The 26,818-nt window shown below is 45.5% G+C and overlaps 4 protein-coding genes across 9 annotated transcripts; 2 read left to right on the plus strand and 2 right to left on the minus strand.

Moving 5' to 3' along the window:
• Positions 1 to 440: 440 nt before the first annotated feature.
• Positions 441 to 4,403, minus strand: LOC116375894 (ubiquitin carboxyl-terminal hydrolase 37-like). 6 transcript variants are annotated; one of them, XM_031834410.1, is made up of 12 exons: positions 4,209 to 4,340; positions 3,901 to 4,032; positions 2,988 to 3,126; positions 2,724 to 2,860; positions 2,459 to 2,552; positions 2,283 to 2,362; positions 1,858 to 1,995; positions 1,681 to 1,754; positions 1,453 to 1,520; positions 1,229 to 1,298; positions 989 to 1,127; positions 441 to 773 (listed from the first exon to the last, which is right to left on the minus strand). In XM_031834410.1, exons 1-12 carry the CDS (start codon positions 4,301 to 4,303, stop codon positions 668 to 670), a joined length of 1,272 nt encoding a protein of 423 aa, XP_031690270.1. In that variant the 5' UTR covers positions 4,304 to 4,340; the 3' UTR covers positions 441 to 667. The 6 variants fall into 6 exon arrangements, 4 of the variants coding, with proteins under 4 accessions (XP_031690270.1, XP_031690272.1, XP_031690271.1 ...); XM_031834411.1 differs by having other exon boundaries at positions 706 to 818; XR_004211308.1 differs by lacking the exon at positions 1,453 to 1,520 and having other exon boundaries at positions 663 to 773; positions 1,213 to 1,298; positions 4,209 to 4,396.
• Positions 4,404 to 6,526: 2,123 nt separating this feature from the next.
• LOC116375954 (myosin heavy chain, embryonic smooth muscle isoform-like) lies at positions 6,527 to 8,751 on the plus strand. The gene is made up of 5 exons (XM_031834982.1): positions 6,527 to 6,874; positions 7,182 to 7,390; positions 7,674 to 7,782; positions 8,310 to 8,491; positions 8,595 to 8,751. The coding sequence occupies exons 2-5, from the start codon at positions 7,182 to 7,184 to the stop codon at positions 8,749 to 8,751; spliced, it is 657 nt and encodes a 218-aa protein (XP_031690842.1). The 5' UTR covers positions 6,527 to 6,874.
• An 8,587-nt stretch (positions 8,752 to 17,338) lies between these two features.
• On the minus strand, positions 17,339 to 21,094 carry LOC116375749 (ubiquitin carboxyl-terminal hydrolase 37-like). Its single transcript, XM_031832818.1, has 12 exons — positions 20,963 to 21,094; positions 20,637 to 20,768; positions 19,852 to 19,990; positions 19,588 to 19,724; positions 19,326 to 19,419; positions 19,150 to 19,229; positions 18,753 to 18,890; positions 18,576 to 18,649; positions 18,349 to 18,416; positions 18,109 to 18,178; positions 17,869 to 18,007; positions 17,339 to 17,652 (listed from the first exon to the last, which is right to left on the minus strand). Exons 1-12 carry the CDS (start codon positions 21,055 to 21,057, stop codon positions 17,547 to 17,549), a joined length of 1,272 nt encoding a protein of 423 aa, XP_031688678.1. The 5' UTR covers positions 21,058 to 21,094; the 3' UTR covers positions 17,339 to 17,546.
• A 2,130-nt stretch (positions 21,095 to 23,224) lies between these two features.
• Positions 23,225 to 26,787, plus strand: LOC116375897 (myosin heavy chain, embryonic smooth muscle isoform-like). Its single transcript, XM_031834419.1, has 5 exons — positions 23,225 to 23,639; positions 23,947 to 24,155; positions 24,436 to 24,544; positions 24,820 to 24,992; positions 25,097 to 26,787. Exons 2-5 carry the CDS (start codon positions 23,947 to 23,949, stop codon positions 25,251 to 25,253), a joined length of 648 nt encoding a protein of 215 aa, XP_031690279.1. The 5' UTR covers positions 23,225 to 23,639; the 3' UTR covers positions 25,254 to 26,787.
• Positions 26,788 to 26,818: the final 31 nt, after the last annotated feature.

The following is a 26,818-nucleotide window of genomic DNA, read 5'->3' on the forward strand; positions in this document are numbered from 1 at the left end:
TCCAGGTGGTCTAGGGCAGCCTGGTGTTCTGGTGGTCTAGGGCAGCCTGGTGTTCTGGTGGTCTAGGGCAGCTTGGTGTCCAGGTGGTTTAGGGCAGTGTGATGTCCTAATGGTCTAGGATAGTCTGATGGTGGTCTAGGGCAGCTTGATGGTGGTCTAGGATAGTCTGATGGTGGTGTAGGGCAGCTTGATGGTGGTGTAGGGAGGCTTGATGGTGGTCTAGGGCAGCTTGATGGTGGTGTAGGGCAGCTTGATGGTGGTCTAGGGCAGCTTGATGGTGGTCTAGGGCAGCTTGATGGTGGTCTAGGGCAGCTTGATGGTGGTATAGGGCAGCTTGATGGTGGTGTAGGGAGGCTTGATGGTGGTCTAGGGCAGCTTGATGGTGGTGTAGGGCAGCTTGATGGTGGTCTAAGGCAGTTGATGGTGGTCTAAGGCAGCTTGATGGTGGTGTAGGGCAGCTTGATGGTGGTGTAAGGCAGCTTGATGGTGGTCTAGGGCAGCTTGATGGTGGTATAGGGCAGCTTGATGGTGGAGTAGGGCAGTCTGATGGGGGTGTAGGGCAGCTTGATGGTGGTCTAAGGCAGCTTGATGGTGGTCTAAGGCAGTTGATGGTGGTGTAGGGCAGCCTAATTCGATTAATCTGATGTTTCTTGGTGTGTGGTACGTGCTACTCCAGGTGGTCCCTGAGCGCTGTGCCTCTCCCTGAGTTTAATGATGGGTTCTCCTGGTGCTTCTCCTGGTAGTGAGGGGCCTGGTCTCCTTCACCTGCTCCACTTCAATGAGAAATGACAGGGAGATCTTACATGTACATACAATGTCTGAAAAATAACACATACAGAGGGATCACAGGTTAAAGGGATAACTCTTAATGCGTGGTCAAGGAATCGTCTTTCTAGCTTTGGTAAACACTTTTTTTTTCTTGATAACTCATTGTCGTCATTGACTCCATTTGTGACATTCTTCTCAAATTTGTGGCCTAGAGCCTTACCTGCAGACATAGAACAGGATGTAGGCAGTCTGTGCAATCTCCTTCAGCACAGTGGCCTCATCTGTCCTCAAGACATGTGCGTCATCCAGGCAGAGCCACCCACTGCCACGGCTGTCCAAAACATCACTGATGTAGTGGCCTAGGGAACAAGGGAAACAAAATAGAGTGTACATTAAGCTTTCATAATTGTGTGTGCGTGCCTGCATACCTGCGTGCCTGCCTACCTGCATGCCTGCATACCTGTATACATGTTGTCTCCCAGATGTGAGATCACACTTGACAATTTGTAGATATTGTCTGGCTGGTGTCTCTGTAAGGAAACACATTTAATAATAGGATTGTTATTTTGTCGACAGGATAGGGGTGCCTTCTATAACTGCCTTATCTTGATCCGCCCACTATCTCAACTGGATCTAATTATCTGTTATTTATTTTTCTCTCTCTCTCTCTCTCTCTCTCCTCACCACAGCGGCTGCCTGCTGCTTTTTCTCACTGTCAGCTGGTTTCTCTAGCTGGTCAGAGGAATTTGAAGCTGGTGGGGGTATATCAAATATAGTGTAAATACAAACCAGAAAGTGAAGTTGAAACCCATCAACAAATATACTCTTAACTTCAGCTTCCGACTTGCTTTCCTCAACAGTCCTGTTTCATGAGAGGGTGTTCTGCATGAAGTCAGTAACACAATGTCCTACCTGGTCTATCAAGGGTGCCTTTCGGGGAGTTTGCAGGTGTGTTGTCCATGTTGTTTCTACCCAGGGAGCTTGCCCTGTGTAAATTGATGGCATTGAAAATAAATATCTAGTGTGTGAAAATCATGGTGTGTGTTGGCTACTCAATGTGCAATGTCCCCAAACAGAGTGTAAACCAACCTGGCTCCATACTGGACATGGGCTGTCTTCCCACATACGGCTGGGAGGGTTATGTCTGCAGGGATGGACATGGGATCATCCAACTTCTCTGGCTCCCAGTAGCCTGCAGTAAATCGCTTGATATGAAGCATTAGGACCCTGCTCAGAGACAGACAGGCAGGCAGGCAGGCATTCACAAAGACAGACAGACAGACAGACAGACAGACAGACAGACAGACAGACAGACAGACAGACAGACAGACAGACAGACAGACAGACAGACAGACAGACAGACAGACAGACAGACAGACAGACAGACAGACAGACGACCAGGCAGGCATTCACACAGACAAAGGAATCAGTCTTGTACTCAATTAAATAACCCAGTTTGGTGAGTTAGATCAGGACTGTCAATTGCAATCTGAGATGATGATGGGGGGACTCACCGGGGCAGCGTGAGGAAGTGCCTAGTCACAGATGCTGTGCTGCCTGAGCACACCCTGCATGCACACTCTAACGCAGATGGCTAGGTGACAAAGGATAGCAATACAATTATGAACATTATGACATTAATGATAGTGTTCCTTGACATACTAACTCTTGGTTTAAGCTAAGTGCTGACCTTAAAGTAGAGGTCCAGGCTGTGTGTCAGGTAATGGCTCAGGCTCAGTGACAGGTGATTATAATCCTCCTGACCATACACTATAACTCCACAGCTTCAGAAGTACGGAGAGAAATGCATCAGCTATCCAACACAAACCTTTTGATCCCTCTACACACTATCTTAATGCTTTACCTCTGTATCCTGCATGTTATGCTGACATTAAACCTCCTCACAAATGTGATGAAGACATCAAGGTACACCGTATACAAATGACAGCTGTTACCTGGTGCAGGTACGGGAAGTCTTCAGCTTGAATTCTAACTGCTTCACGGGGCAGGTGTATGGCTCTGGTGAGCCCTTTAATGCCATACCCTCCTCCTTCAGCTGAAAGAGGAGGAGCAACACACATTCATGGGCATCCTAAGAGAAGAATGGGAAAGAAGCAGAAAATACATAAACAACTACAACTGAAACAGAGCTGAGGAAAAACACTGTCACGTGTCCCAGGTTTATTGTTAAGTGAGTCTTTTAGCAAATAATATCTTACCTGTTCATAGTCTTCCTCATAGTCCTCATTGACAACGGAAAGGCAGCGCTTGACTGTTTGAAGGATTTTCTTATTTTCCTTGTTCTTAGCATTAACAGTGCCTCCAGAAAGCCTGGCCTGATGTAACTTGGCAAAGCAGCTGTGGAGGGAGACAAAGAGCATGCATTCAGGTTTCAATCTCTCACCTTGGCCACAGATTAGCTCTGTGCTTCTACTTGAGCTTCTGGTCAAATATGATTCAACTCATTCCTGACTGTGACAGGAAATCATCTCTGGTGTTAATCAGAAGCTGAGTTGGGTTTGTTTTTATCTTAAAAATCATGAGACACTAAGAGTGTACGAAGGACAATATATATCCATCCATCCATCCATCCATCCATCCATACATAGACAGATAGATAGATAGATAGATAGATAGATAGATAGATAGATAGATAGATAGATAGATAGATAGATAGATAGATAGATAGATAGATAGATAGATAGATAGATAGATAGATAGATAGATAGATAGATAGATAGATAGATAGATAGATAGATAGATAGATAGATAGATAGATAGATAGATAGATAGATAGATAGATAGATAGATAGATAGATAGATGGATACATACAAACATACATACATACATATCACAGGAGGTTGGCACCTTAATTGGGGAGGACGGGTTCGTGGTAATGGCTGGAGCGGAATCAGTGGAATGCTATCAAATATATCAAACATGTCGTTTCCATGTGTTTTATGCCATTCCATTTGCTCCGTTTCAGACATCATTATGAGCCGTCCTCCCCTCAGCAGCCTCCACTGACACATACATTGAGGCGGAACTTGTGTACTGTAACTATAAGCGTCTAGGTGGGTGGGTCAGTGTGTGTACAGGTGGGACAGGAGGGTGAGAGCGAGGCTGTATACCATAGCAGTTTAGAGGAGGGGGAGGAAATCCAGATGTTCTGCTGTCTCAGGATGTCTCTGCAAAATGCTGGCAGCCCCAGCAGGCACTGCAGAGCAGAGTTCATGAAGCAGGTGTTGCCAATATTAGGCAACCTGTAGGAAAGAAGCCATCAGTTACACACTAATATCTGAACTGTGGACCAAAGGTAAACTAATGAATGGATTTGTAATGCATGAACACAAGATAACTCTGAGTACCACACCAAATTATTTAAAACAAAAAGCAGATCTCATAGATAAGAGTAGGTTTGTGTGTGTGTGTGTTTTACCCGAGGAGCTTGGTGTTGTCTTCGCCCTCGCCTGTGCAGCTCTGCTCCCCCAGCTGGGTGCTACTCTTGCTGACCAGGTTGGGGAGGCAAGCCATGGCTTCCCGAGACCTGACCAATGGCCTGGAGGAAGAGAGACAGGGTAGAGGCCTCAGTAGCAGTAGCTCAACACCAATCGGTCTGTTTGAACACTGTTTTAATGTACAGGCATACATATATTCCTTACCATGTCATGGTGTGAGTGACCACTCTTATGTAGAGTTTAGTGAGATGAAGGTGGCTATTGTATACAGTACTTACCTCTCCAAGGAGACAGAGGAAGTCTTCAGGTCAATGGAGGCCTCTGCAGAGAGAGACCGAGAGACAGAGAGCGGTAAGAGAGAAGCTTTGTCAAAGATGAATTGAGACAAATAGCACCAAAAAATGGCACCCGTTTACAGACCTGCGATGCCAACAAATAGGGGTACCATTCTCTTTGTCTGTGGAACAACTGCCCCCACCTCTTTGACCTCAGAGCTCATAAGATCTCTGTAAAGACACACAGACATATACATTAGGTTAGCTATATTATATTGTCTTTTTCTTTTCAATCTAATGGTGTTGGTTGGCATGAAATGTGATATCAGGCTGCAGTACCTGGCAGTCTCACTGTCTTTGTTGGTCTCTCCATGGTGGTCCAGGGGGTTTGGAGAGGAGGACTGGGGGGCAGGGGAGGAGGAGGAAAACTGAGTTGAGACAGCCAGGGAAACAGAAGAAGCACTAAAAGGGGAGGAGGTCTGTGATCCTTCCAATGAAGAAGAAGAAGAAGAAGAAGAAGAGAGAGATGACATGTGGAGAGAGGAGAGGGAAGAGAGGCCGAAGAACTTGAAGAGAGTCGAAGGGGATCTGACAGGGGATCCAGGGGGTGAGGGGGGTGAGGGAGTGCAGATTGGTGTTCGGCCAGACAAGGGGTCGAGGGGCGTCAGAGATGTTGTAGACGGTTTCAAATGGAAAGAAGAGACAAAGGAAGATTCAAGTTGGTGGTGATCCTTTACGTTCTTCTTCTCCCGGTTTCTCCAAACTGACGCAGTTACCATGCCGGCATCCAATGACGTCAGTTTGGGTGGGATTGGGAACGGCGATGGACAGCGGCTCCCAATCCCGAGGCGAACTCTGCACTTCTTTTTCTGTTTGGAGAAACATTATATATGTTATGTTTGAACTAGCAGCAAATGTCACACCCAAACCACATGATCTGACCATAAAATAAAGAACTCGTCGCCCAATCATATTGAATTCTGTATCATAGGCTAACAAATAGCAAAAATACATGTTTATAAAAATAAAACCATTGTAACCATACAGTTATACCCTCTGTCCCAAATCCTGCCATTTGGCACAAATAAATAGACAATGAAACAACTAGTAATAGCTGAAAAGAATAGAATATACTCTAAATTGTAACAGAATTAGACAAATTCTAGCCCAGAATTGACACATACCTTTTTACAGCAACACAAACATCCCATTTCAGTGTATTTGTAGACTGTGCCTTATTTGACAGAACTTCAAAATATGTTGCCCATTTCACATTGTGATGTCATAAACCAAATTATGATGCGCCTATCTACGCGTTACCAGCATAAATAGTAAACAAATCTCACACACACCAAAATGTTGAAAAATAATTTACAAAATTAATTGATCATGTATTCAGAGTTATTCCTATTTCATAAAATATACAAAATAACTAGATTCTTGCCAATACATCTGTTTTTTATTGAGAAAACATCTTTCTCCCACGCTCCCTGGGCCACTGACGTGTGATTGTATGGGATATGGGAAGAGACTAGGACATTCAAAGTAACGTTACTGTCTATCAGAATCAAAACAACTTTTATTGGCCAAGAGGCCTACATTCACACATTCACAGAATTTGACTCGATGAATTGGTGCTGCCATTAATAGACAAACGTAAAGACACATTTACAGCCTATACAATATACAGTAAACATAAAACATATTTATTAGCTTCTATCTTCTTAAGATACTTTAGAGTAACATTTTATTATTGTCACATTCTGACCTTAGTTCCTTTGTTTTGTCTTTTGTTTTAGTATGGTCAGGGCGTGAGTTGGGTGGGTTTTCTGTGTTAGTTTTTCTATGTATTTCTATTTCTGTATTTGGCCTGATATTGTTCTCAATCAGAGGCAGCTGTCAATCGTTGTCCCTGATTGAGAACCATATTTAGGTAGCCTGTTTTCCTTTATGTTTTGTGGGTGGTTATTTTCAGTCTTTGTGTGTCTGCACCAGACAGAACTGTTTCGGTTATCACTTTGTTGTTTTGTATTTTGAAGTGTTCTTTCATCATTAAATAAGATGAACACTTACCACGCTGTGCTTTGGTCCTCTCCTCCTTCCACCTACGAGGAGAATCGTTACAATTATGGAATGTAAAATGCCTATTCCACTTCAGTTGACTCTGGTCTGATACAGATCGAACATAGCTTTGCAATGGCTGTTAGGAGGACCTTTGAAAAGGAGAGCTGCACACTCTAGCGCAGACTCAGTCATTTAATAACCTAATATCCAACCTTTCCGACCGACAAGCTGTCTTCATCAGCGTATACTGTTAGGAGCACCTTAACACAGATGGATCTATTAATCTCTGACCGTACCTCATTGAAAAGGTGCCACTCTGCCTAGTGACTGTAAACTAAACAAAAATACTAGCGTTAGTACATTTGTTGTATATTTGCTGTTCTGTAAACCCAGTTGGTCACTACCACACCAGTCACAACTGTCAACAGATCATTACATAAATGCAAAGCATCATTTGTTCTCGCAGAGTAGATTGTAGATCCGACTACCACCAGGGAACAATCCATTATTCAGCCCTACCATAAAAAATACTCTTATCTCTCTCTCACTTTCCCCTCTCTCCTTCATTCACTGTTTTCCTCTCTCCACCTCTCTCTTCCCCCTCTCCTCCCCCAGATGGACACCCTGACCCTGGAGCTTGTGGCAGAGCGCAGCATGACCCAGAAGAGTGAGAATGCGCACCAGCAGCTGGAGAGGCAGAACAAGGACTTGCGGGCCAAGCTGGGCGAGCTGGAGGGCTCTGTGAAGAGCCGGTTCAAGGCCTCCATCACCGCCCTGGAGGCCAAGATACTGCAGCTGGAGGAGCAGCTGGAGCAGGAGGCTAAGTGAGAAACACAGCAACTCTCTTATAACAACTCCATACCTTATTAGACAAGGTGAAATAGGAGACCAAGACTCAGGAGGAGTTCATGAGGGCCTTAGAACAAGCTCAGCCCGTTGGAAGAGAGGTTCTTGAATGTGATCTAAATGTTAATGTGATCAATGTAATGAGTCAAAAGCAATCTTAAGAGATGTACTTGAAGATCTATGACTGACAGCCTTTGTTACAGTGCGGTTCCTGTGGTGCTCTAACTGTCCTATGACCTCATTCCTCTGTCCTCCTATCAGGGAGCGAGCAGCGGCCAATAAGCTTGTGAGACGGACAGCGAAGAAGCTGAAGGAGGTGTGCATGCAGGTGGAGGACGAGCGCCGCCATTCCGACCAGTACAAGGAACAGGTGAGGAGCTTGTCACGGAAGTTTGGACAACCCAGATATTAAAGCTACAGTATGTAACTTTTTGGGAGACTTAACCAAATTAACATAGAAGTTTGTGTTATAGATATTTCATTCTCATTGAAAACAAGTCTAAGAAGCAATAGATCTGTTCTAAGTGCTCCATTTCTATGCTTTGCGTTCTTAAGTTTAGTTTTTGTGTCTTTTACTTTCGGTTTTGTAAAACAGCTGAAAATATATAGATTTTTGGTTATGGATTCTCTACACAATGACTGCTTGTTTTGACACAAACAGAAATTAGGCGAATTCTGCATAGTACATTTTTAAGGTGTACACAGCTAAAGAAGGAATTCTATCCAATTCAGTACAACTTGCAAAGGTGGGCCAGGATTGGATAGGTGTGAAGATTTAGGATTGGAGTCTTTCCTACAGTAGGTTAATTCCAGTAACCACTGGACCATAGGACTGCTGAGTATTGTAAGTATTAGTATTGACTGTTCATCATTGTTGATGTCTGTTGTGACTCCTAGCTGGGTCAGATGGAGAAGGCCAACTCTCGCATGAAGCAGCTGAAGAGGCAGCTTGAGGAGGCTGAGGAGGAGGCCACACGTGCCAACGCCTACCGCAGGAATCTGCAGAGGGAGCTGGACGATGCCACTGAGGCCAGCGAGGGTCTCAGCCATGAGGTCAACACACTCAAGAGTCGCCTCAGGTATTAAGAGCCCCCCACACACACACACAAACAGTTGTGTATATTGGCCAAATTGATGGTCCTCGTTACTAATACCTCTCCTGGCCCCCTCTGTCCCCTGCAGGCGTGGAGGCCCCATCAGTTTCTCCTCCAGCCGCTCAGGCAGGCGTCAGCTGCAGGTGGAGGGAACATCGCTCGACCTCCTATCCGACGATGAGGTGGAAAACAAGACCACGGACGCCAATGCCAACGAGACGCCAGCAGCTCCCCAACCAGAGTAGACGCTCTCCCTCAAGCCCACACGCAGCATGGCCTCCGCCCCCACAAACCTTACCCCTGTCCTCCTAACCCCAGACACCAGCAGTGGACCCCACTACTCTGCCTTACCCTTCTATGGCAAGCTGCAAGGCCAAGCAAATCCATCATCTCCTCCATATGAATATACCGCACATCCAGCCTTGGATTCGTTTTTAACATTAATTGCAGATAAAAGTCGTCTGAGTGTGCATAGGCACTCGAAAACAAGTAGCTACTTCCCTGGAACAGCCATTAGAATCAAACAGCCCTCTAGCTAGAATTAACCACTGTCATTTCAGCTGGTTTACTGGCACACAGGTGGACGACTGCACACAAGTCGGTAAAAACATGTGTCTTTCATGATTGTACAGTATTGGACCAGGATATGTAAAACAAAGCACAGCATAAGCGAGGGAATTATTTTTAAATGGTAGCCTAAATGATGATCCCACCAAATGTTTTCATCAAAACCACCACTGTCATAGAGATACTGCAATCCACATAGTTTAGTAAAAAAATAACTATGTGAATAACTCCTTAGTAGCAGGTTTGTAGTAAATTAGATTGTACCACGCCATGTTGCCTCAGCATTCCCCCTGTATATATGACCAGCAAAAGACCCTGTTAACATTACCAATATAACCTTGTCCAATAACCCACCATTTTATATTTGACATATCAATCTACTTTAAGTGGTGTACGATAATGTGTGGAATTAGGTTTGTCAGACTTGGGGCAAAGGCCCTTTTTTTTAGAAAGACAGCCCAAATGTGTGCATGACTGTCACACCCTGACCATAGTTTGCTTTGTATGTTTTGTTTGGTCAGGGTGTGATCTGAGTGGGCATTCTATGTTGGATGTCTTGTTTGTCTGTTTCTGTGTTTGGGCCTGATATGGTTCTCAATCAGAGGCAGGTGTTAGTCATTGTCTCTGATTGGGAACCATATTTAGGTAGCCTGTTGGGTTTTGTGGGTGATTGTTCCTGTCTTTGTGTTGGTTACACCAGATAGGGCTGTTTTCGGTATTTCACGTTTCTTGTTTTTGTATATTGTTCTATTTTCATCTTTATTAAAGATGTATCACAATAACCAGGAAGCCCGAGAGTCAGCATCCAACATTTCTTGGGGGTGGCACACAGGGAGTATGGCGACGCCAGGTAGGAGACCTGCGCCAACTTCCTGTGCTTACCGGAGAGCGAGAGAGACCGGGCAGGCACCGTGTTATGCTTTGGAGCGCACGCTGTCTCCAGTGCGGGTGCATAGCCCAGTGCGGTATATACCAGCTCCTCTTATCGGCCGGGCTAGAGTGGGCATCGAGCCAGGTAAGGTTGGGCAGGCTCGGTGCTCAAGAGCTCCAGTGCACCTGCACGGTCCGGTCTATCCAGTGCCACCTACACGCACCAGCCCTCCGGTGGCAGCCCCCCGCACCAGGCTTCCTGTGCGTGTCCAGAGCCCAGTACTCCCTGTTTCTCCTCCCCGCACTCGCCCTGAGGTGCGTGTCCTCGGCCCAGTACCACCAGTGCCGGCACCACGCATCAGGCCTATAGTGCGTCCCGCCTGTCCAGCGCTGCTAGAGCCTTCCTCCTCTCCAGCGCAGCTGGAGTCTCCCGCCTATCCGGCGCTGCCAGAGCTCCCGCCCCTCAGTCCAGAGGCGCCAGTGCACCTCAGTCCAGAGGCGCCAGAGCCCCTCAGTCCAGAGGAGCCAGAGCCCCTCAGTCCAGCGCTGCCAGAGCCTTCCTCTCCAGCGTTGCCAGAGCCTTCCTCTCCAGCGTTGCCAGAGCTGCCCGTCTGCCCAGCGTCGCCTGAGCTACCCGTCTGCTCAGCGAAATCAGAGTCGCCAGTATGCCCAGCACCGCCTGAGCCACCCGTCTGACCAGCGCCGCCAGTGCCCCCAGTCTGCAAGGAGCCGTCAGTACCACCAGTCTGCAAGGAGCCGCCAGTCTGCAAGGAGCCGCCAGTGCCGCCAGTCTACAAGGAGCCGCCAGTGCCGCCAGTCTGCAAGGAGCCGCCAGTGCCGCCAGTCTGCAAGGAGCCGCCAGTGCCGCCAGTCTACAAGGAGCTGCCAGTGCCGCCAGTCTGCAAGGAGCCGCCAGTGCCGGCAGTCTGCAAGGAGCCGCCAGTGCCGCCAGTCTGCAAGGACCCGCCAGTGCCGCCAGTCTGCAAGGAGCCGCCAGTGCCGCCAGTCTGCAAGGAGCCGCCAGTCTGCAAGGAGCCGCCAGTGCCGCCAGTCTGTAAGGAGCCGCCAGTGCCGCCAGTCTGCAAGGAGCCGCCAGTGCCGCCAGTCTGCCAGGATCCGCCAGTCAGCCAGAATCCGCCAGAGCCGCCAGTCAGCCAGGATCCGCCAGAGCCGCCAGTCAGCCAGGTTCCGCCAGAGCCGCCAGTCAGCCAGGATCCGCCAGAGCCGCCAGTCAGCCAGGATCCGCCAGAGCCGCCAGTCAGCCAGGTTCTGCCAGAGCCGCCAGTCAGCCAGGTTCTGCCAGAGCCGCCAGTCAGCCAGGATCTGCCAGAGTCGTCAGCCAGTACAGAGCTGCCCCTCGGTCCCGAGCTGCCCCTCTGTCCCGAGCTGCCCATCTGTCCCGAGCTGCCCATCTGTCCCGAGCTGCCCCTCTGTCCCAAGCTGCTCCTCTGTCCCGAGCTGCCCCTCTGTCCCGAGCTGCCCCTCTGTCCCGAGCTGCCCATCTGTCCCGAGCTGCCCCTCTGTCCCGAGCTGCCCCTCAGTCCAGTGGGTTCATTTAGAAGGGTCGCTGTGGTTAGGAGGCCACGGAAGCGGACAATGGGGCGGACTAAGACTATGGTGAAGTGAGGGCCACGTCCAGCACCAGAGCCGCCACTGCGGACAGATGCCCACCCAGACCCTCCCCAATAGGTTCAGGTTTTGCGGCCGGAGTCCGCACCTTAGGGGAGGGGGGGGGGGGGTACTGTCACACCCTGATCATAGAAACATACAAAGCAAACTATGTTTTGTTTGGTCAGGGTGTGATCTGAGTGGGCATTCTATGTTGGATGTCTTGTTTGTCTGTTTCTGTGTGTGGGCCTGATATGGTTCTCAATCAGAGGCAGGTGTTAGTCATTGTCTCTGATTCAGAACCATATTTAGGTAGCCTGTTTGGTGTTGGGGTTTGTGGGTGATTGTTCCTGTCTTTGTGTTGGTTACACCAGATAGGGCTGTTTTTCACGTTGTTTTTGTATATTGTTCTATTTTCATCTTTATTAAAGATGTATCACAATAACCACGCTGCGTTTTGGTCCGCCTCTCCTTCAACAGAAGAATCCCGTTACATTGACATACTATAACATTGCTATGTATAATTCTGACTATTCAGTTATGTTTTCTGTACCATGTACAAAATACTTAACTCAAAAAGGTCTCTTTGACATCTCGTGTCACCTTAATTTCAATACATTACAAATGGCTGAATAATATTAGCATGATTTACAGAAGGGTAATTCATGTTTTATTGAGTGTTAGAGCGTTGGTTTTAATTCAGTGGTTCAGGGCAGAGCAATCGATCAATTTGAATATGCACACTTGTTAAACATAAATGACCATTTTGTAAATGACTAATTACATATTTGAGGTCTTTATTATTTTAAACCATAACAAATTGGGGGGAAAAAAGGTTTATCTGTTTCTTTTGAAAGACACTTCTCAATAAAGATATGAGGTGGAAAAAAGTGTATAGTGTTTGAACCAGTTTCCTAGCTTTGTCATATTATACCATAAGCACCTCTCCCATCGTGTTGGTGTGAACCAGTGTTATTACAGAATGATTTATGGAGCCTTCTGTCTGCCAGGCAGAAAGTAGGATTTCATTGGGTTCAAAGCTTTAACATCCTGAAGGTTGTTATTATTAGTGGACTGGCTGTTGACGACCAGGTATTCATCATCTCCTTTTATTTCTTGTATTTCTAGACTTTTTTTGTTGCTGTTGTAAAAGACCAATAAACATATCCATTATAGAAAATATTTTTTTTCTTCTATATTTCTTGTGCAACACATTGATGTCCTCTTAATCTTTCCCACAGTAGTTGTGGGTCAAGACTGTCTCCAAACTGATATGTGAAGTATGGTCTATGTTACATTGCCATTCATTGTTCCCTTACTTCATTGTATTTGTGGTTACATTAAAACCCTGAGGGAGTGCGTAGATAGACTGTGCACAGACACACAATATTGTTGTAATATTCACTTTTTCCTCTTTTTACCCAACATGAATGACTGATAGAGATTGCCTCTTATACAGTGCATTCAGAACGTATTCACACCCCTTGACTTTTCCACATGTTGTGTTACAGCCTTATTCAAAATGGATCTAAAAAATCATCAATCTACACACAATACCCCATAATGACAAAGTGAAGACAGGTTTTTAGACATTGTAGCAAATGTATACAAAATAAACAGAAATACTTGTACATGATTGTACATGGTTTGGAACGGCACACACCTGTCTATTTTATTTATTTTTGATTTCACCTTTATTTAACCAGGTAGGCAAGTTGAGAACAAGTTCTCATTTATAATTGCGACCTGGCCAAGATAAAGCAAAGCAGTTCGACACATACAACAACACAGAGTTACACATGGAGTAAAACAAACATGCAGTCAATAATAAGGTATAAACAAGACTATATACGATGTGAGCAAATGAGGTGAGATAAGGGAAGTAAAGGCAAAAAAAGGCCATGGTGGCAAAGTAAATACAATATAGCAAGTTAAACACTGGAATGGTAGATTTGCAGTGGAAGAATGTGAAAAGTAGAAATAGAAATAATGGGGTGCAAAGGAGCAAAATAAATAAATAACATAAATACAGTAGGGAAAGAGGTAGTTGTTTGGGCTAAATTATAGGTGGGCTATGTACAGGTGCAGTAATCTGTGAGCTGCTCTGACAGTTGGTGCTTAAAGCTAGTGAGGGAGATAAGTGTTTCCAGTTTCAGAGATTTTTGTAGTTCGTTCCAATCATTGGCAGCAGAGAACTGGAAGGAGAGGCGGCCAAAGAAATAATTGGTTTTGGGGGTGACCCTAGAGATATACCTGCTGGAGCGCGTGCTACAGGTGGGTGATGCTATGGTGACCAGCGAGCTGAGATAAGGGGGGACTTTACCTAGCAGGGTCTTGCAGATGACATGGAGCCAGTGGGTTTGGCGACGAGTATGAAGCGAGGGCCAGCCAACGAGAGGGTACAGGTCACAATGGTGGGTAGTATATGGGGCTTTGGTGACAAAACGGATTGCACTGTGATAGACTGCATCCAATTTGTTGAGTAGGGTATTGGAGGCTATTTGTAAATGACATCGCCGAAGTCGAGGATGGTAGGATGGTCAGTTTTACAAGGGTATGTTTGGCAGCATGAGTGAAGAATGCTTTGTTGCGAAATAGGAAGCCAATTCTAGATTTAACTTTGGATTGGAGATGTTTGATGTGGGTCTGGAGGGAGAGTTTACAGTCCAACCAGACACCTAGGTATTTGTAGTTGTCCACGTATTCTAAGTCAGAACCATCCAGAGTAGTGATGTTGGACAGGCGGGCAGGTGCAGGCAGCGATCGGTTGAAGAGCATGCATTTAGTTTTACTTGTATTTAAGAGCAATTGGAGGCCACGGAAGGAGAGTTGTATGGTATTGAAGCTTGCCTGGAGGGTTGTCCAAAGAAGGGCCAGAAGTATACAGAATGGTGTCATCTGCGTAGAGGTGGATCAGAGACTCACCAGCAGCAAGAGCGACATCATTGATGTATACAGAGAAGAGAGTCAGTCCAAGAATTGAACCCTGTGGCACCCCCATAGAGACTGCCAGAGGTCCAGACAGCAGAGCCTCCGATTTGACACACTGAACTCTATCAGAGAAGTAGTTGGTGAACCAGCCGAGACAATCGTCTGCCGACGAGGATGTGGTGATTGACAGAGTCAAAAGCCTTGGCCAGATCAATGAATATGGCTGCACAGTCATGTTTCTTATCGATGGCGGTTAATATATCGTTTAGGACCTTGAGCGTGGCTGAGGTGCACCCATGACCAGCTCCGAAACCAGATTGCATAGCAGAGAAGGTATGGTGAGATTCGAAATGGTCGCTAATCTGTTTGTTGACTTGGCTTTCGAAGACCTTAGAAAGGCAGGGTAGGATAGATATAGGTCTGTAGCAGTTTGGGTCAAGAGTGATCCCCCCCTTTAAAGAGGGGGATGACCGCAGCTGCTTTCCAATCTTTGGGAATCTCAGACGACACGAAAGAGAGGTTGAACAGGCTAGTAATAGGGGTGGCAACTATTTCGGCAGATCATTTTAGAAAGAAGGGGTCCAGATAGTCTAGCCCGGCTGATTTGTAGGGGTCCAGATTTTGCAGCTCTTTTAGAACTTCAGCTGACTGGATTTGGGAGAAGGAGAAATGGGGAAGGCTTGGGCGAAATGCTGTGGGGGGTGCAGTGCTGTTGACCGGGGTAGGAGTAGCCAGGTGGAAAGCATGACCAGCCGTAGAAAAATGCGTATTGAAATTCTCAATTATAGTGGATTTATCAGTGGTGACAGTATTTCCTATCTTCAGTGCAGTGGGCAGCTGGGAGGAGGTGTTCTTATTCTCCATGGACTTTACAGTGTCCCAGAACCTTTTTGAGTTAGTGTTGCAGGAAGCAAATTTCTGCTTGAAAAAGCTAGCCTTGGCTTTTCTAACTGCTTGTGTATACTGGTTTCTAGCTTCCCTGAACAGCTGCATATCACGGGGGCTGTTCGATGCTAATGCAGAATGCCATAGGATGTTTTTGTGTTGTTTAAGGGCAGTCAGGTCTGGGGAGAACCAAGGGCTATATCTGTTCGTGGTTCTAAATTTCTTGAATGGGGCATGCTTATTTAAGATGGGTAGGAAGGCATTTAAAAAAAAAAACAGGCATCCTCTACTGACGGGATGAGATCAATATCCTTCCAGGATACCCCGGCCAGGTCGATTAGAAAGGCCTGTATAAGAAAGGTCTATATAAGGTCCCAGTTCACAGTGCATGTCAGAACAAAAACCAAACCATGAGGTCGAAGGAATTGTCCTCCATCATTCCTAAATGGAAGAAGTTTGGAACCCCAAAGACTCCTAGAGCTGGCCGCCTGGTCAAACTGAGCTATCAGGAACCTGATGGTCACTATGACAGAGCTCCAGAGTTCCTCTGTGGAGATTAGAGAAACCTCCAGAAGGACAACCATCTCTGCAGCACTCCACCAACCAAGTCTTTATGGTAGAGTGGTCAGACGGAAGCCACTTCTCAGTAAAAGGCACATGACAGCACGCTTGGAGTTTGCCAAAAGCCACCTAAAGACTCTCAGACCATGAGAATCAAGATTCTCTGGTCTGATGAAACCAAGATTGAACTCTTTGGCCTGAATGCCAAGCGCCATGTCTGGAGGAAACCTGGCACCATTTCTATGGTGAAGCATGGTGGTGGCAGCATCATGCTGTGGGGATGTTTTTCAGCAGCAGGGACTGGTAGACTAGTCAGAATCGAGGGAAAGATGAACGGCACAAAGTACAGAGAGATGCTTGATGAAAACCAGCTCCAGAGCGTTCGGGATCTCAGACTGGGCCGAAGGTTCACCTTCCAACAGGACAACGACCCTTAGCACACAGCCAAGACAAACGCAGGGGTGGCTTGGGGACAAGTCTCTGAATGTCCTTGAGTGGCCCAGCCAGAGCCCGGACTTGAACCTGATTGAACATCTCTGGAGACCTGAAAATAGCTGTGCAGCGAAGCTCCCCATCCAACCTGACAGAGCTTGAGAGGATCTGCAGAGAAGAATGAGAGAAACTCCCCAAATACAGATGTGCTAAGCTTATAGCGTCATACCCAAGAAAACTTGAGGCTGTAATCGCTGCCAAAGGTGCTTCAACAAAGTACTGAGTAAAGGGTCTGAATACTTATGTAAATGTGATAGTTTAGCTTTATGTTTCCTTGAACTTGAACAATTTGCAAAAACAATCTAAAAACCTGTTTTTGCTGTCATTATGGGGTAGATTGATGAGAAGAAGAAACAATAATTGAATCCATTTTAGAATAAGGCTGTAACTTAACTAAATGTGGAACAAGTCAAGGGATCTGAATACTTTCTGAATGCACTGTAGGTACATTTATTCACTACCATGTACAGTAAAAGAACATTAATTGCACTCGGTCGGTGAGATGTTTTATATTTATATAATTGTAAACATACAGTAGATGGCCTAGAGTGGGTACATGCTTTGTGGTGTAGGCTGTTTCTTCTGGTGGTCTAGGGCAGCCTGATGTCCAGGTGGTCTAGGGCAGCCTGGTGTTCTGGTGGTCTAGGGCAGCCTGGTGTTCTGGTGGTCTAGGGCAGCTTGGTGTCTAGGTGGTTTAGGGCAGTGTGATGTCCTAATGGTCTAGGATAGTCTGATGGTGGTCTAGGGCAGCTTGATGGTGGTCTAGGATAGTCTGATGGTGGTGTAGGGCAGCTTGATGGTGGTGTAGGGAGGCTTGATGGTGGTCTAGGGCAGCTTGATGGTGGTGTAGGGCAGCTGGATGGTGGTCTAAGGCAGTTGATGGTGGTCTAAGGCAGCTTGATGGTGGTGTAGGGCAGCTTGATGGTGGTGTAAGGCAGCTTGATGGTGGTCTAGGGCAGCTTGATGATGGAGTAGGGCAGTCTGATGGTGGTGTAGGGCAGCTTGATGGTGGTGATGGGCAGCCTGATGGTGGTCTAAGGCAGCTTTATGGTGGTCTAAGGCAGTTGATGGTGGTGTAGGGCAGCCTAATTCGATTAATCTGATGTTTCTTGGTGTGTGGTACGTGCTACTCCAGGTGGTCCCTGAGCGCTGTGCCTCTACCTGAGTTTAATGATGGGTTCTCCTGGTGCTTCTCCTGGTAGTGAGGGGCCTGGTCTCCTTCACCTGCTCCACTTCAATGAGAAATTACAGGGAGATCTTACATGTACATACAATGTCTGAAAAATAACACATACAGAGGGATTACAGGTTAAAGGGATAACTCTTAATGCGTGGTCAATGAATCATCTTTCTAGCTTTGGTAAACACTTTTTTCTTTCTTGATGACTCATTGTCGTCATTGACTCCATTTGTGACATTCTTCTCAAATTTGTGGCCTAGAGCCTTACCTGCAGACATAGAACAGGATGTAGGCAGTCTGTGCAATCTCCTTCAGCACAGTGGCCTCATCTGTCCTCAAGACATGTGCGTCATCCAGGCAGAGCCACCCACTGCCACGGCTGTCCAAAACATCACTGATGTAGTGGCCTAGGGAACAAGGGAAATAAAATAGAGTGTATATTAAGCTTTCATAATTGTGTGTGCGTGCCTGCATACCTGCGTGCCCGCATACCTGCGTGCCTGCATACCTGTATACATGTTGTCTCCCAGATGTGAGATCACACTTGACAATTTGTAGATATTGTCTGGCTGGTGTCTCTGTAAGGAAACACATTTAATAATAGGATTGTTATTTTGTCTACAGGATAGGGGTGCCTTCTATAACTGCCTTATCTTGATATGCCCACTATCTCAACTGGATCTAATGATCTGTTATTTATTTTTCTCTCTCTCTCTCTCTCTCTCTCTCTCTCTCTCTCTCTCCTCACCACAGCGGCTGCCTGCTGCTTTTTCTCACTGTCAGCTGGTTTCTCTAGCTGGTCAGAGGAATTTGAAGCTGGTGGGGGTATATCAAATATAGTGTAAATACAAACCAGAAAGTGAAGTGGAAACCCATCCACAAATATACTCTTAACTTCAGCTTCCGACTTGCTTTCCTCAACAGTCCTGTTTCATGAGAGGGTGTTCTGCATGAAGTCAGTAAACAATGTCCTACCTGGTCTATCAAGGGTGCCTTTCGGGGAGTTTGCAGGTGTGTTGTCCATGTTGTTTCTCCCCAGGGAGCTTGCCCTGTGTAAATTGATGGCATTGAAAATAAATATCTAGTGTGTGAAAATCATGGTGTGTGTTGGCTACTCAATGTGCAATGTCCCCAAACAGAGTGTAAACCAACCTGGCTCCATACTGGACATGGGCTGTCTTCCCACATACGGCTGGGAGGGTTATTTCTGCAGGGATGGACATGGGATCATCCAACTTCTCTGGCTCCCAGTCGCCTGCAGTAAATCGCTTGATATGAAGCATTAGGACCCTGCTCAGAGACAGACAGGCAGGCAGGCAGGCATTCACAAAGACAGACAGACAGACAGACAGACAGACAGACAGACAGACAGACAGACAGACAGACAGACAGACAGACAGACAGACAGACAGACAGACAGACAGACAGACGACCAGGCAGGCATTCACACAGACAAAGGAATCAGTCTTGTACTCAAATCAATAACCCAGTTTGGTGAGTTAGATCAGGACTGTCAATTGCAATATGAGATGATGATGGGGGGACTCACCGGGGCAGCGTGAGGAAGTGCCTAGTCACAGATGCTGTGCTGCCTGAGCACACCCTGCATGCACACTCTAACGCAGATGGCTAGGTGACAAAGGATAGCAATACAATTATGAACATTATGACATTAATGATAGTGTTCCTTGACATACTAACTCTTGGTTTAAGCTAAGTGCTGACCTTAAAGTAGAGGTCCAGGCTGTGTGGCAGGTAATGGCTCAGGCTCAGTGACAGGTGATTATAATCCTCCTGACCATACACTATAACTCCACAGCTTCAGAAGTACGGAGAGAAATGCATCAGCTATCCAACACAAACCTTTTGATCCCTCTACACACTATCTTAATGCTTTACCTCTGTATCCTGCATGTTATGCTGACATTAAACCTCCTCACAAATGTGATGACATCAAGGTACACCGTATACAAATGACAGCTGTTACCTGGTGCAGGTACGGGAAGTCTTCAGCTTGAATTCTAACTGCTTCACGGGGCAGGTGTATGGCTCTGGTGAGCCCTTTAATGCCATACCCTCCTCCTTCAGCTGAAAGAGGAGGAGCAACACACATTCATGGGCATCCTAAGAGAAGAATGGGAAAGAAGCAGAAAATACATCAACAACTACAACTGAAACAGAGCTGAGGAAAAACACTGTCACGTGTCCCAGGTTTATTGTTAAGTGAGTCTTTTAGCAAATAATATCTTACCTGTTCATAGTCTTCCTCATAGTCCTCATTGACAACGGAAAGACAGCGCTTGACTGTTTGAAGGATTTTCTTATTTTCCTTGTTCTTAGCATTAACAGTGCCTCCAGAAAGCCTGGCCTGATGTAACTTGGCAAAGCAGCTGTGGAGGGAGACAAAGAGCATGCATTCAGGTTTCAATCTCTCACCTTGGCAACAGATTAGCTCTGTGCTTCTACTTGAGCTTCTGGTCAAATATGATTCAACTCATTCCTGACTGTGACAGGAAATCATCTCTGGTGTTAATCAGAAGCTGAGTTGGGTTTGTTTTTATCTTAAAAATCATGAGACACTAACAGTGTACGAAGGACAATATATATCCATCCATCCATACATACATAGACAGATAGATAGATAGATAGATAGATAGATAGATAGATAGATAGATAGATAGATAGATAGATAGATAGATAGATAGATAGATAGATAGATAGATAGATGGATACATACAAACATACATACATACATATCACAGGAGGTTGGCACCTTAATTGGGGAGGACGGGTTCGTGGTAATGGCTGGAGCAGAATCAGTGGAATGCTATCAAATATATCAAACATGTCGTTTCCATGTGTTTTATGCCATTCCATTTGCTCCGTTTCAGACATCATTACGAGCCGTCCTCCCCTCAGCAGCCTCCACTGACACATACATTGAGGCGGAACTTGTGTACTGTAACTATAAGCGTCTAGGTGGGTGGGTCAGTGTGTGTACAGGTGGGACAGGAGGGTGAGAGCGAGGCTGTATACCATAGCAGTTTAGAGGAGGGGGAGGAAATCCAGATGTTCTGCTGTCTCAGGATGTCTCTGCAAAATGCTGGCAGCCCCAGCAGGCACTGCAGAGCAGAGTTCATGAAGCAGGTGTTGCCAATATTAGGCAACCTGTAGGAAAGAAGCCATCAGTTACACACTAATATCTGAACAGTGGACCAAAGGTAAACTAATGAATGGATTTGTAATGCATGAACACAAGATAACTCTGAGTACCACACCAAATTATTTAAAACAAAAAGCAGATCTCATAGATAAGAGTAGGTTTGTGTGTGTGTGTGTGTGTAGATGTGTGTGTGTTTTACCCGAGGAGCTTGGTGTTGTCTTCGCCCTCGCCTGTGCAGCTCTGCTCCCCCAGCTGGGTGCTACTCTTGCTGACCAGGTTGGGGAGGCAAGCCATGGCTTCCCGAGACCTGACCAATGGCCTGGAGGAAGAGAGACAGGGTAGAGGCCTCAGTAGCAGTAGCTCAACACCAATCGGTCTGTTTGAACACTGTTTTAATGTACAGGCATACATATATTCCTTACCATGTCATGGTGTGAGTGACCACTCTTATGTAGAGTTTAGTGAGATGAAGGTGGCTATTGTATACAGTACTTACCTCTCCAAGGAGACAGAGGAAGTCTTCAGGTCAATGGAGGCCTCTGCAGAGAGAGACCGAGAGACAGAGAGCGGTAAGAGAGAAGCTTTGTCAAAGATGAATTGAGACAAATAGCACCAAAAAATGGCACCCGTTTACAGACCTGCGATGCCAACAAATAGGGGTACCATTATCTTTGTCTGTGGAACAACTGCCCCTACCTCTTTGACCTCAGAGCTCATAAGATCTCTGTAAAGACACACAGACATATGCATTAGGTTAGCTATATTATATTGTCTTTTTCATTTCAATCTAATGGTGTTGGTTGGCATGAAATTTGATATCAGGCTGCAGTACCTGGCAGTCTCACTGTCTTTGTTGGTCTCTCCATGGTGGTCCAGGGGGTTTGGAGAGGAGGACTGGGGGGCAGGGGAGGAGGAGGAAAACTGAGTTGAGACAGCCAGGGAAACAGAAGAAGCACTAAAAGGGGAGGTGGTCTGTGATCCTTCCAATGAAGAAGAAGAAGAAGAAGAAGAAGAAGAGAGAGATGACATGTGGAGAGAGGAGAGGGAAGAGAGGCCGAAGAACTTGAAGAGAGTCGAAGGGGATCTGACAGGGGATCCAGGGGGTGTGGGGGGTGAGGGAGTGCAGATTGGTGTTCGGCCAGACAAGGGGTCGAGGGGTGTCAGAGATGTTGTAGACGGTTTCAAATGGAAAGAAGAGACAAAGGAAGATTCAAGTTGGTGGTGATCCTTTACGTTCTTCTTCTCCCGGTTTTTCCAAACTGACGCAGTTACCATGCCGGCATCCAATGACGTCAGTTTGGGTGGGATTGGGAACGGCGATGGACAGCGGCTCCCAATCCCGAGGCGAACTCTGCACTTCTTTTTCTGTTTGGAGAAACATTATATATGTTATATTTGAACTAGCAGCAAATGTCACACCCAAACCACATGATCTGACCATAAAATAAAGAACTCGTCGCCCAATCATATTGAATTCTGTATCATAGGCTAACAAATAGCAAAAATACATGTTTATAAAAATAAAACCATTGTAACCATACAGTTATACCCTCTGTCCCAAATCCTGCCATTTGGCACAAATAAATAGACAATGAAACAACTAGTAATAGCTGAAAAGAATAGAATATACTCTAAATTGTAACAGAATTAGACAAATTCTAGCCCAGAATAGACACATACCTTTTTACAGCAACACAAACATCCCATTTCAGTGTATTTGTAGACTGTGCCTTATTTGACAGAACTTCAAAATATGTTGCCCATTTCACATTGTGATGTCATAAACCAAATTATGATGCGCCTATCTACGCGTTACCAGCATAAATAGCCAACAAATCTCACACACACCAAAATGTTGAAAAATTATTTACAAAATGAATTGATCGTGTATTCAGAGTTATTCCTATTTCATAAAATATACAAAATAACTAGATTCTTGCCAATACACCTGTTTTTTATTGAGAAAACATTGGGTTATCTTTCTCCCACGCTCCCTGGGCCACTGACGTGTGATTGTATGGGATATGGGAAGAGACTAGGACATTCAAAGTAACGTTACAGTCTATCAAAATCAAAACAACTTTTATTGGCCAAGTGGCCTACATTCACACATTCACAGAATTTGACTCGATGAATTGGTGCTGCCATTAATAGACAAACGTAAAGACACATTTACAGCCTATACAATATACAGTAAACATAAAACATATTTATTAGCTTCTATCTTCTTAAGATACTTGAGAGTAACATTTTATTATTGTCACGTTCTGACCTTAGTTCCTTTGTTTTGTCTTTTGTTTTAGTATGGTCAGGGCGTGAGTTGGGTGGGTTGTCTGTGTTAGTTTTTCTATGTATTTCTATTTCTGTATTTGGCCTGATATTGTTCTCAATCAGAGGCAGCTGTCAATCGTTGTCCCTGATTGAGAACCATATTTAGGTAGCCTGTTTTCCTTTGTGTTTTGTGGGTGGTTATTTTCAGTCTTTGTGTGTCTGCACCAGACAGAACTGTTTCGGTTATCACTTTGTTGTTTTGTATTTTGAAGTGTTCTTTCATCATTAAATAAGATGAACACTTACTACGCTGTGCTTTGGTCCTCTCCTCCTTCCACCTACGAGGAGAATCGTTACAATTATGGAATGTAAAATGCCTATTCCACTTCAGTTGACTCTGGTCTGATACAGATCGAACATAGCTTTGCAATGGCTGTTAGGAGGACCTTTGAAAAGGAGAGCTGCACACTCTAGCGCAGACTCAGTCATTTAATAACCTAATATCCAACCTTTCCGACCGACAAGCTGTCTTCATCAGCGTATACTGTTAGGAGCACCTTAACACAGATGGACCTATTAATCTCTGACCGTACCTCATTGAAAAGGTGCCACTCTGCCTAGTGACTGTAAACTAAACAAAAATACTAACGTTAGTACATTTGTTGTATATTTGCTGTTCTGTAAACCCAGTTGGTCACTACCACACCAGTCACAACTGTCAACAGATCATTACATAAATGCAAAGCATCATTTGTTCTCGCAGAGTAGATTGTAGATCCGACTACCACCAGGGAACAATCCATTATTCAGCCCTACCATAAAAAATACTCTTATCTCTCTCTCACTTTCCCCTCTCTCCTTCATTCCCTGTTTTCCTCTCTCCACCTCTCTCTTCCCCCTCTCCTCCCCCAGATGGACACCCTGACCCTGGAGCTTGTGGCAGAGCGCAGCATGACCCAGAAGAGTGAGAATGCGCGCCAGCAGCTGGAGAGGCAGAACAAGGTCTTGCGGGCCAAGCTGGGTGAGCTGGAGGGCTCCGTGAAGTGCCGGTTCAAGGCCTCCATCAACGCCCTGGAGGCCAAGATACTGCAGCTGGAGGAGCAGCTGGAGCAGGAGGCTAAGTGAGAAACACAGCAACTCTCTTATAACAACTCCATATCTTATTAGACAAGGTGAAATAGGAGACCAAGACTCAGGAGTTCATGAGGGCCTTAGAACAAGCTCAGCCCGTTGGAAGAGAGGTTCTTGAATGTGATCTAAATGTTAATGTGATCAATGTAATGAGTCAAAAGCAATCTTAAGAGATGTACTTGAAGATCTATGACTGACAGCCTTTGTTACAGTGCGGTTCCTGTGGTGCTCTAACTGTCCTATGACCTCATTCCTCTGTCCTCCTATCAGGGAGCGAGCAGCGGCCAATAAGCTTGTGAGACGGACAGAGAAGAAGCTGAAGGAGGTGTGCATGCAGGTGGAGGACGAGCGCCGCCATTCCGACCAGTACAAGGAACAGGTGAGGAGCTTGTCACGGAAGTTTGGACGTCCCAGATATTAAAGCTACAATATGTAACTTTTTGGGAGACTTAACCAAATTAACATAGACATTTGAGTTATAGATATTTGCAAAGGTGGGCCAGGATTGGATAGGTGTGAAGATTCAGGATTGAAGTCTTTCCTAGAGTAGGTTATTTCCAGTAACCACTGGACCATAGGACTGCTGAGTATGGTAAGTATTAGTATTGACTGTTCATCATTGTTGATGTCTGTTGTGACTCCTGGCTGGGTCAGATGGAGAAGGCCAACTCTCGCATGAAGCAGCTGAAGAGGCAGCTTGAGGAGGCTGAGGAGGAGGCCACACGTGCCAACGCCTACCGCAGGAAGCTGCAGAGGGAGCTGGACGATGCAACTGAGAGCAGCGAGGGTCTCAGCCGTGAGGTCAACACACTCAAGAGCCGACTCAGGTATTTAGAGTCCCCCCCCACACACACACAAACAGATGTGTATATTGGCCAAATTGATGGTCCTCGTTAATAATACCTCTCCTGGCCCCCTCTGTCCCCTGCAGGCGTGGAGGCCCCATCAGTTTCTCCTCCAGCCGCTCAGGCAGGCGTCAGCTGCAGGTGGAGGGAACATCGCTCGACCTCCTATCCGACGATGAGGTGGAAAACAAGACCACGGACGCCAATGCCAACGAGACGCCAGCAGCTCCCCAACCAGAGTAGACGGTCTCCCTCAAGCCCACACGCAGCATGGCCTCCGCCCCCACAAACCTTACCCCTGTTCTCCTAACCCCAGACACCAGCAGTGGACCCCACTACTCTGCCTTACCCCTCTATGGCAAGCTGCAGGGCCAAGCAAATCCATCATCTCCTCTATATGAATATACCGCACATCCAGCCTTGGATTCGTTTTTAACATCAATTGCAGATAAAAGTGCATTTAAATTGCATAGGAGTCTGAGTGTGCATAGGCACTTGAAAACAAATAGCAGGAGTTTACCATAATTATGTTAAGCTACTTCCCTGGAACAGCCATTAGAATCAAACAGCCCTCTTGCTAGAATTAACCTCTGTCATTTCAGCTGGTTTACTGGCACACAGGTGGACGACTGCACACAAGTCGGTAAAAACATGTGTCTTTCATGATTGTACAGTATTGGACCAGGAAATGTAAAACAAAGCACAGCATAAGCGAGGGAATTATTTTTAAATGGTAGCCTAAATGATGATCCCACCAAATGTTTTCATCAAAACCACCACTGTCATAGAGATACTGCAATCCACTTAGTTTAGTATAAAAATAACTAGGTGAATAACTCCTTAGTAGAAGGTTGGTAGTAAATTAGATTGTACCACGCCATGTTGCCTCAGCATTCCCCCTATATATATGACCAGCAAAAGACCCTGTTAACTTTACCAATATAACCTTGTCCAATAACCCACCATTTTATATTTGACATATCAATCTACTTTAAGTGGTGTACGATAATGTGTGGAATTAGGTTTGTCAGACTTGGAGCAAAGGCCCTTTTTTTAGGAAGACAGCCCAAATGTGTGCTTGACATACTATAATATTGCTATGTATAATTCTGGCTATTCAGTTATGTTTTCTGTACCATGTACAAAATACTTAACTCAAAAAGGTCTCTTTGACATCTCGTGTCACCTTAATTTCAATACATTACAAATGGCTGAATAATATTCGCATGATTTACAGAAGGGTAATTCATGTTTTATTGAGTGTTAGAGCGTTGGTTTTAATTCAGTGGTTCAGGGAAGAGCAATCGATCAATTTGAATATGCACACTTGTTGATGCCTTGATTATTAAATGTTAAACATAAATGACCATTTTGTAAATGACTAATTACATATTTGAGGTCTTTATTATTATTTTAAACCAGAACAAATTGGGGGGAAAAAGGTTTATCTGTTTCTTTTGAAAGACAATAAAGACATGAGGGGAAAAAGTGTATCGTGTTTGAACCAGTTTCATAGCTTTAGTGTCATATTATACCATAAGCACCTTTCTCATCGTGTTGGTGTGAACCAGTGTTATAACAGAATGATTTATGGAGCCTTCTGTCTGCCAGGCAGAAAGTAGGATTTCATTGGGTTCAAAGCTTTAACATCCTGAAGGTTGTTATTATTAGTGGACTGGCTGTTGACGACCAGGTATTCATCATCTCCTTTTATTTCTTGTATTTCTAGACTTTTTTTGTTGTTGTTTGTAAAAGACCAATAAACACATCCATTATAGAAAATATTTTTTTTCTTCTATATTTCTTGT

Source organism: Oncorhynchus kisutch, linkage group LG10 (assembly GCF_002021735.2).
Source record: "Oncorhynchus kisutch isolate 150728-3 linkage group LG10, Okis_V2, whole genome shotgun sequence".
NCBI lineage: Eukaryota > Metazoa > Chordata > Actinopteri > Salmoniformes > Salmonidae > Oncorhynchus > Oncorhynchus kisutch.

Bases quoted from the DNA above. Each gene is read 5' to 3' on its own strand.
- LOC116375897 (XM_031834419.1), top strand. From the start codon at position 23,947: ATGGACACCCTGACCCTGGAGCTTGTGGCAGAGCGCAGCATGACCCAG. The intron at 24,156-24,435 runs GTGAGAAACACA...TCCTCCTATCAG, and splicing joins CAGCTGGAGCAGGAGGCTAA to GGAGCGAGCAGCGGCCAATA. The intron at 24,545-24,819 runs GTGAGGAGCTTG...TGGCTGGGTCAG, and splicing joins CCGACCAGTACAAGGAACAG to ATGGAGAAGGCCAACTCTCG.
- LOC116375894 (XM_031834410.1), bottom strand. From the start codon at position 4,303: ATGGCTTGCCTCCCCAACCTGGTCAGCAAGAGTAGCACCCAGCTGGGG. The intron at 4,033-4,208 runs GTAAAACACACA...TCTTTCCTACAG, and splicing joins GACAACACCAAGCTCCTCGG to GTTGCCTAATATTGGCAACA. The intron at 1,128-1,228 runs GTATGCAGGCAT...CTTGTTCCCTAG, and splicing joins GGGAGACAACATGTATACAG to GCCACTACATCAGTGATGTT.
- LOC116375749 (XM_031832818.1), bottom strand. From the start codon at position 21,057: ATGGCTTGCCTCCCCAACCTGGTCAGCAAGAGTAGCACCCAGCTGGGG. The intron at 19,725-19,851 runs GTAAGATATTAT...TTCTTCTCTTAG, and splicing joins ATGAGGAAGACTATGAACAG to GATGCCCATGAATGTGTGTT. The intron at 18,650-18,752 runs GTTGGTTTACAC...CAATTTACACAG, and splicing joins CATGTCCAGTATGGAGCCAG to GGCAAGCTCCCTGGGGAGAA.
- LOC116375954 (XM_031834982.1), top strand. From the start codon at position 7,182: ATGGACACCCTGACCCTGGAGCTTGTGGCAGAGCGCAGCATGACCCAG. The intron at 7,783-8,309 runs GTGAGGAGCTTG...TGTGACTCCTAG, and splicing joins CCGACCAGTACAAGGAACAG to CTGGGTCAGATGGAGAAGGC. The intron at 8,492-8,594 runs GTATTAAGAGCC...TGTCCCCTGCAG, and splicing joins ACACTCAAGAGTCGCCTCAG to GCGTGGAGGCCCCATCAGTT.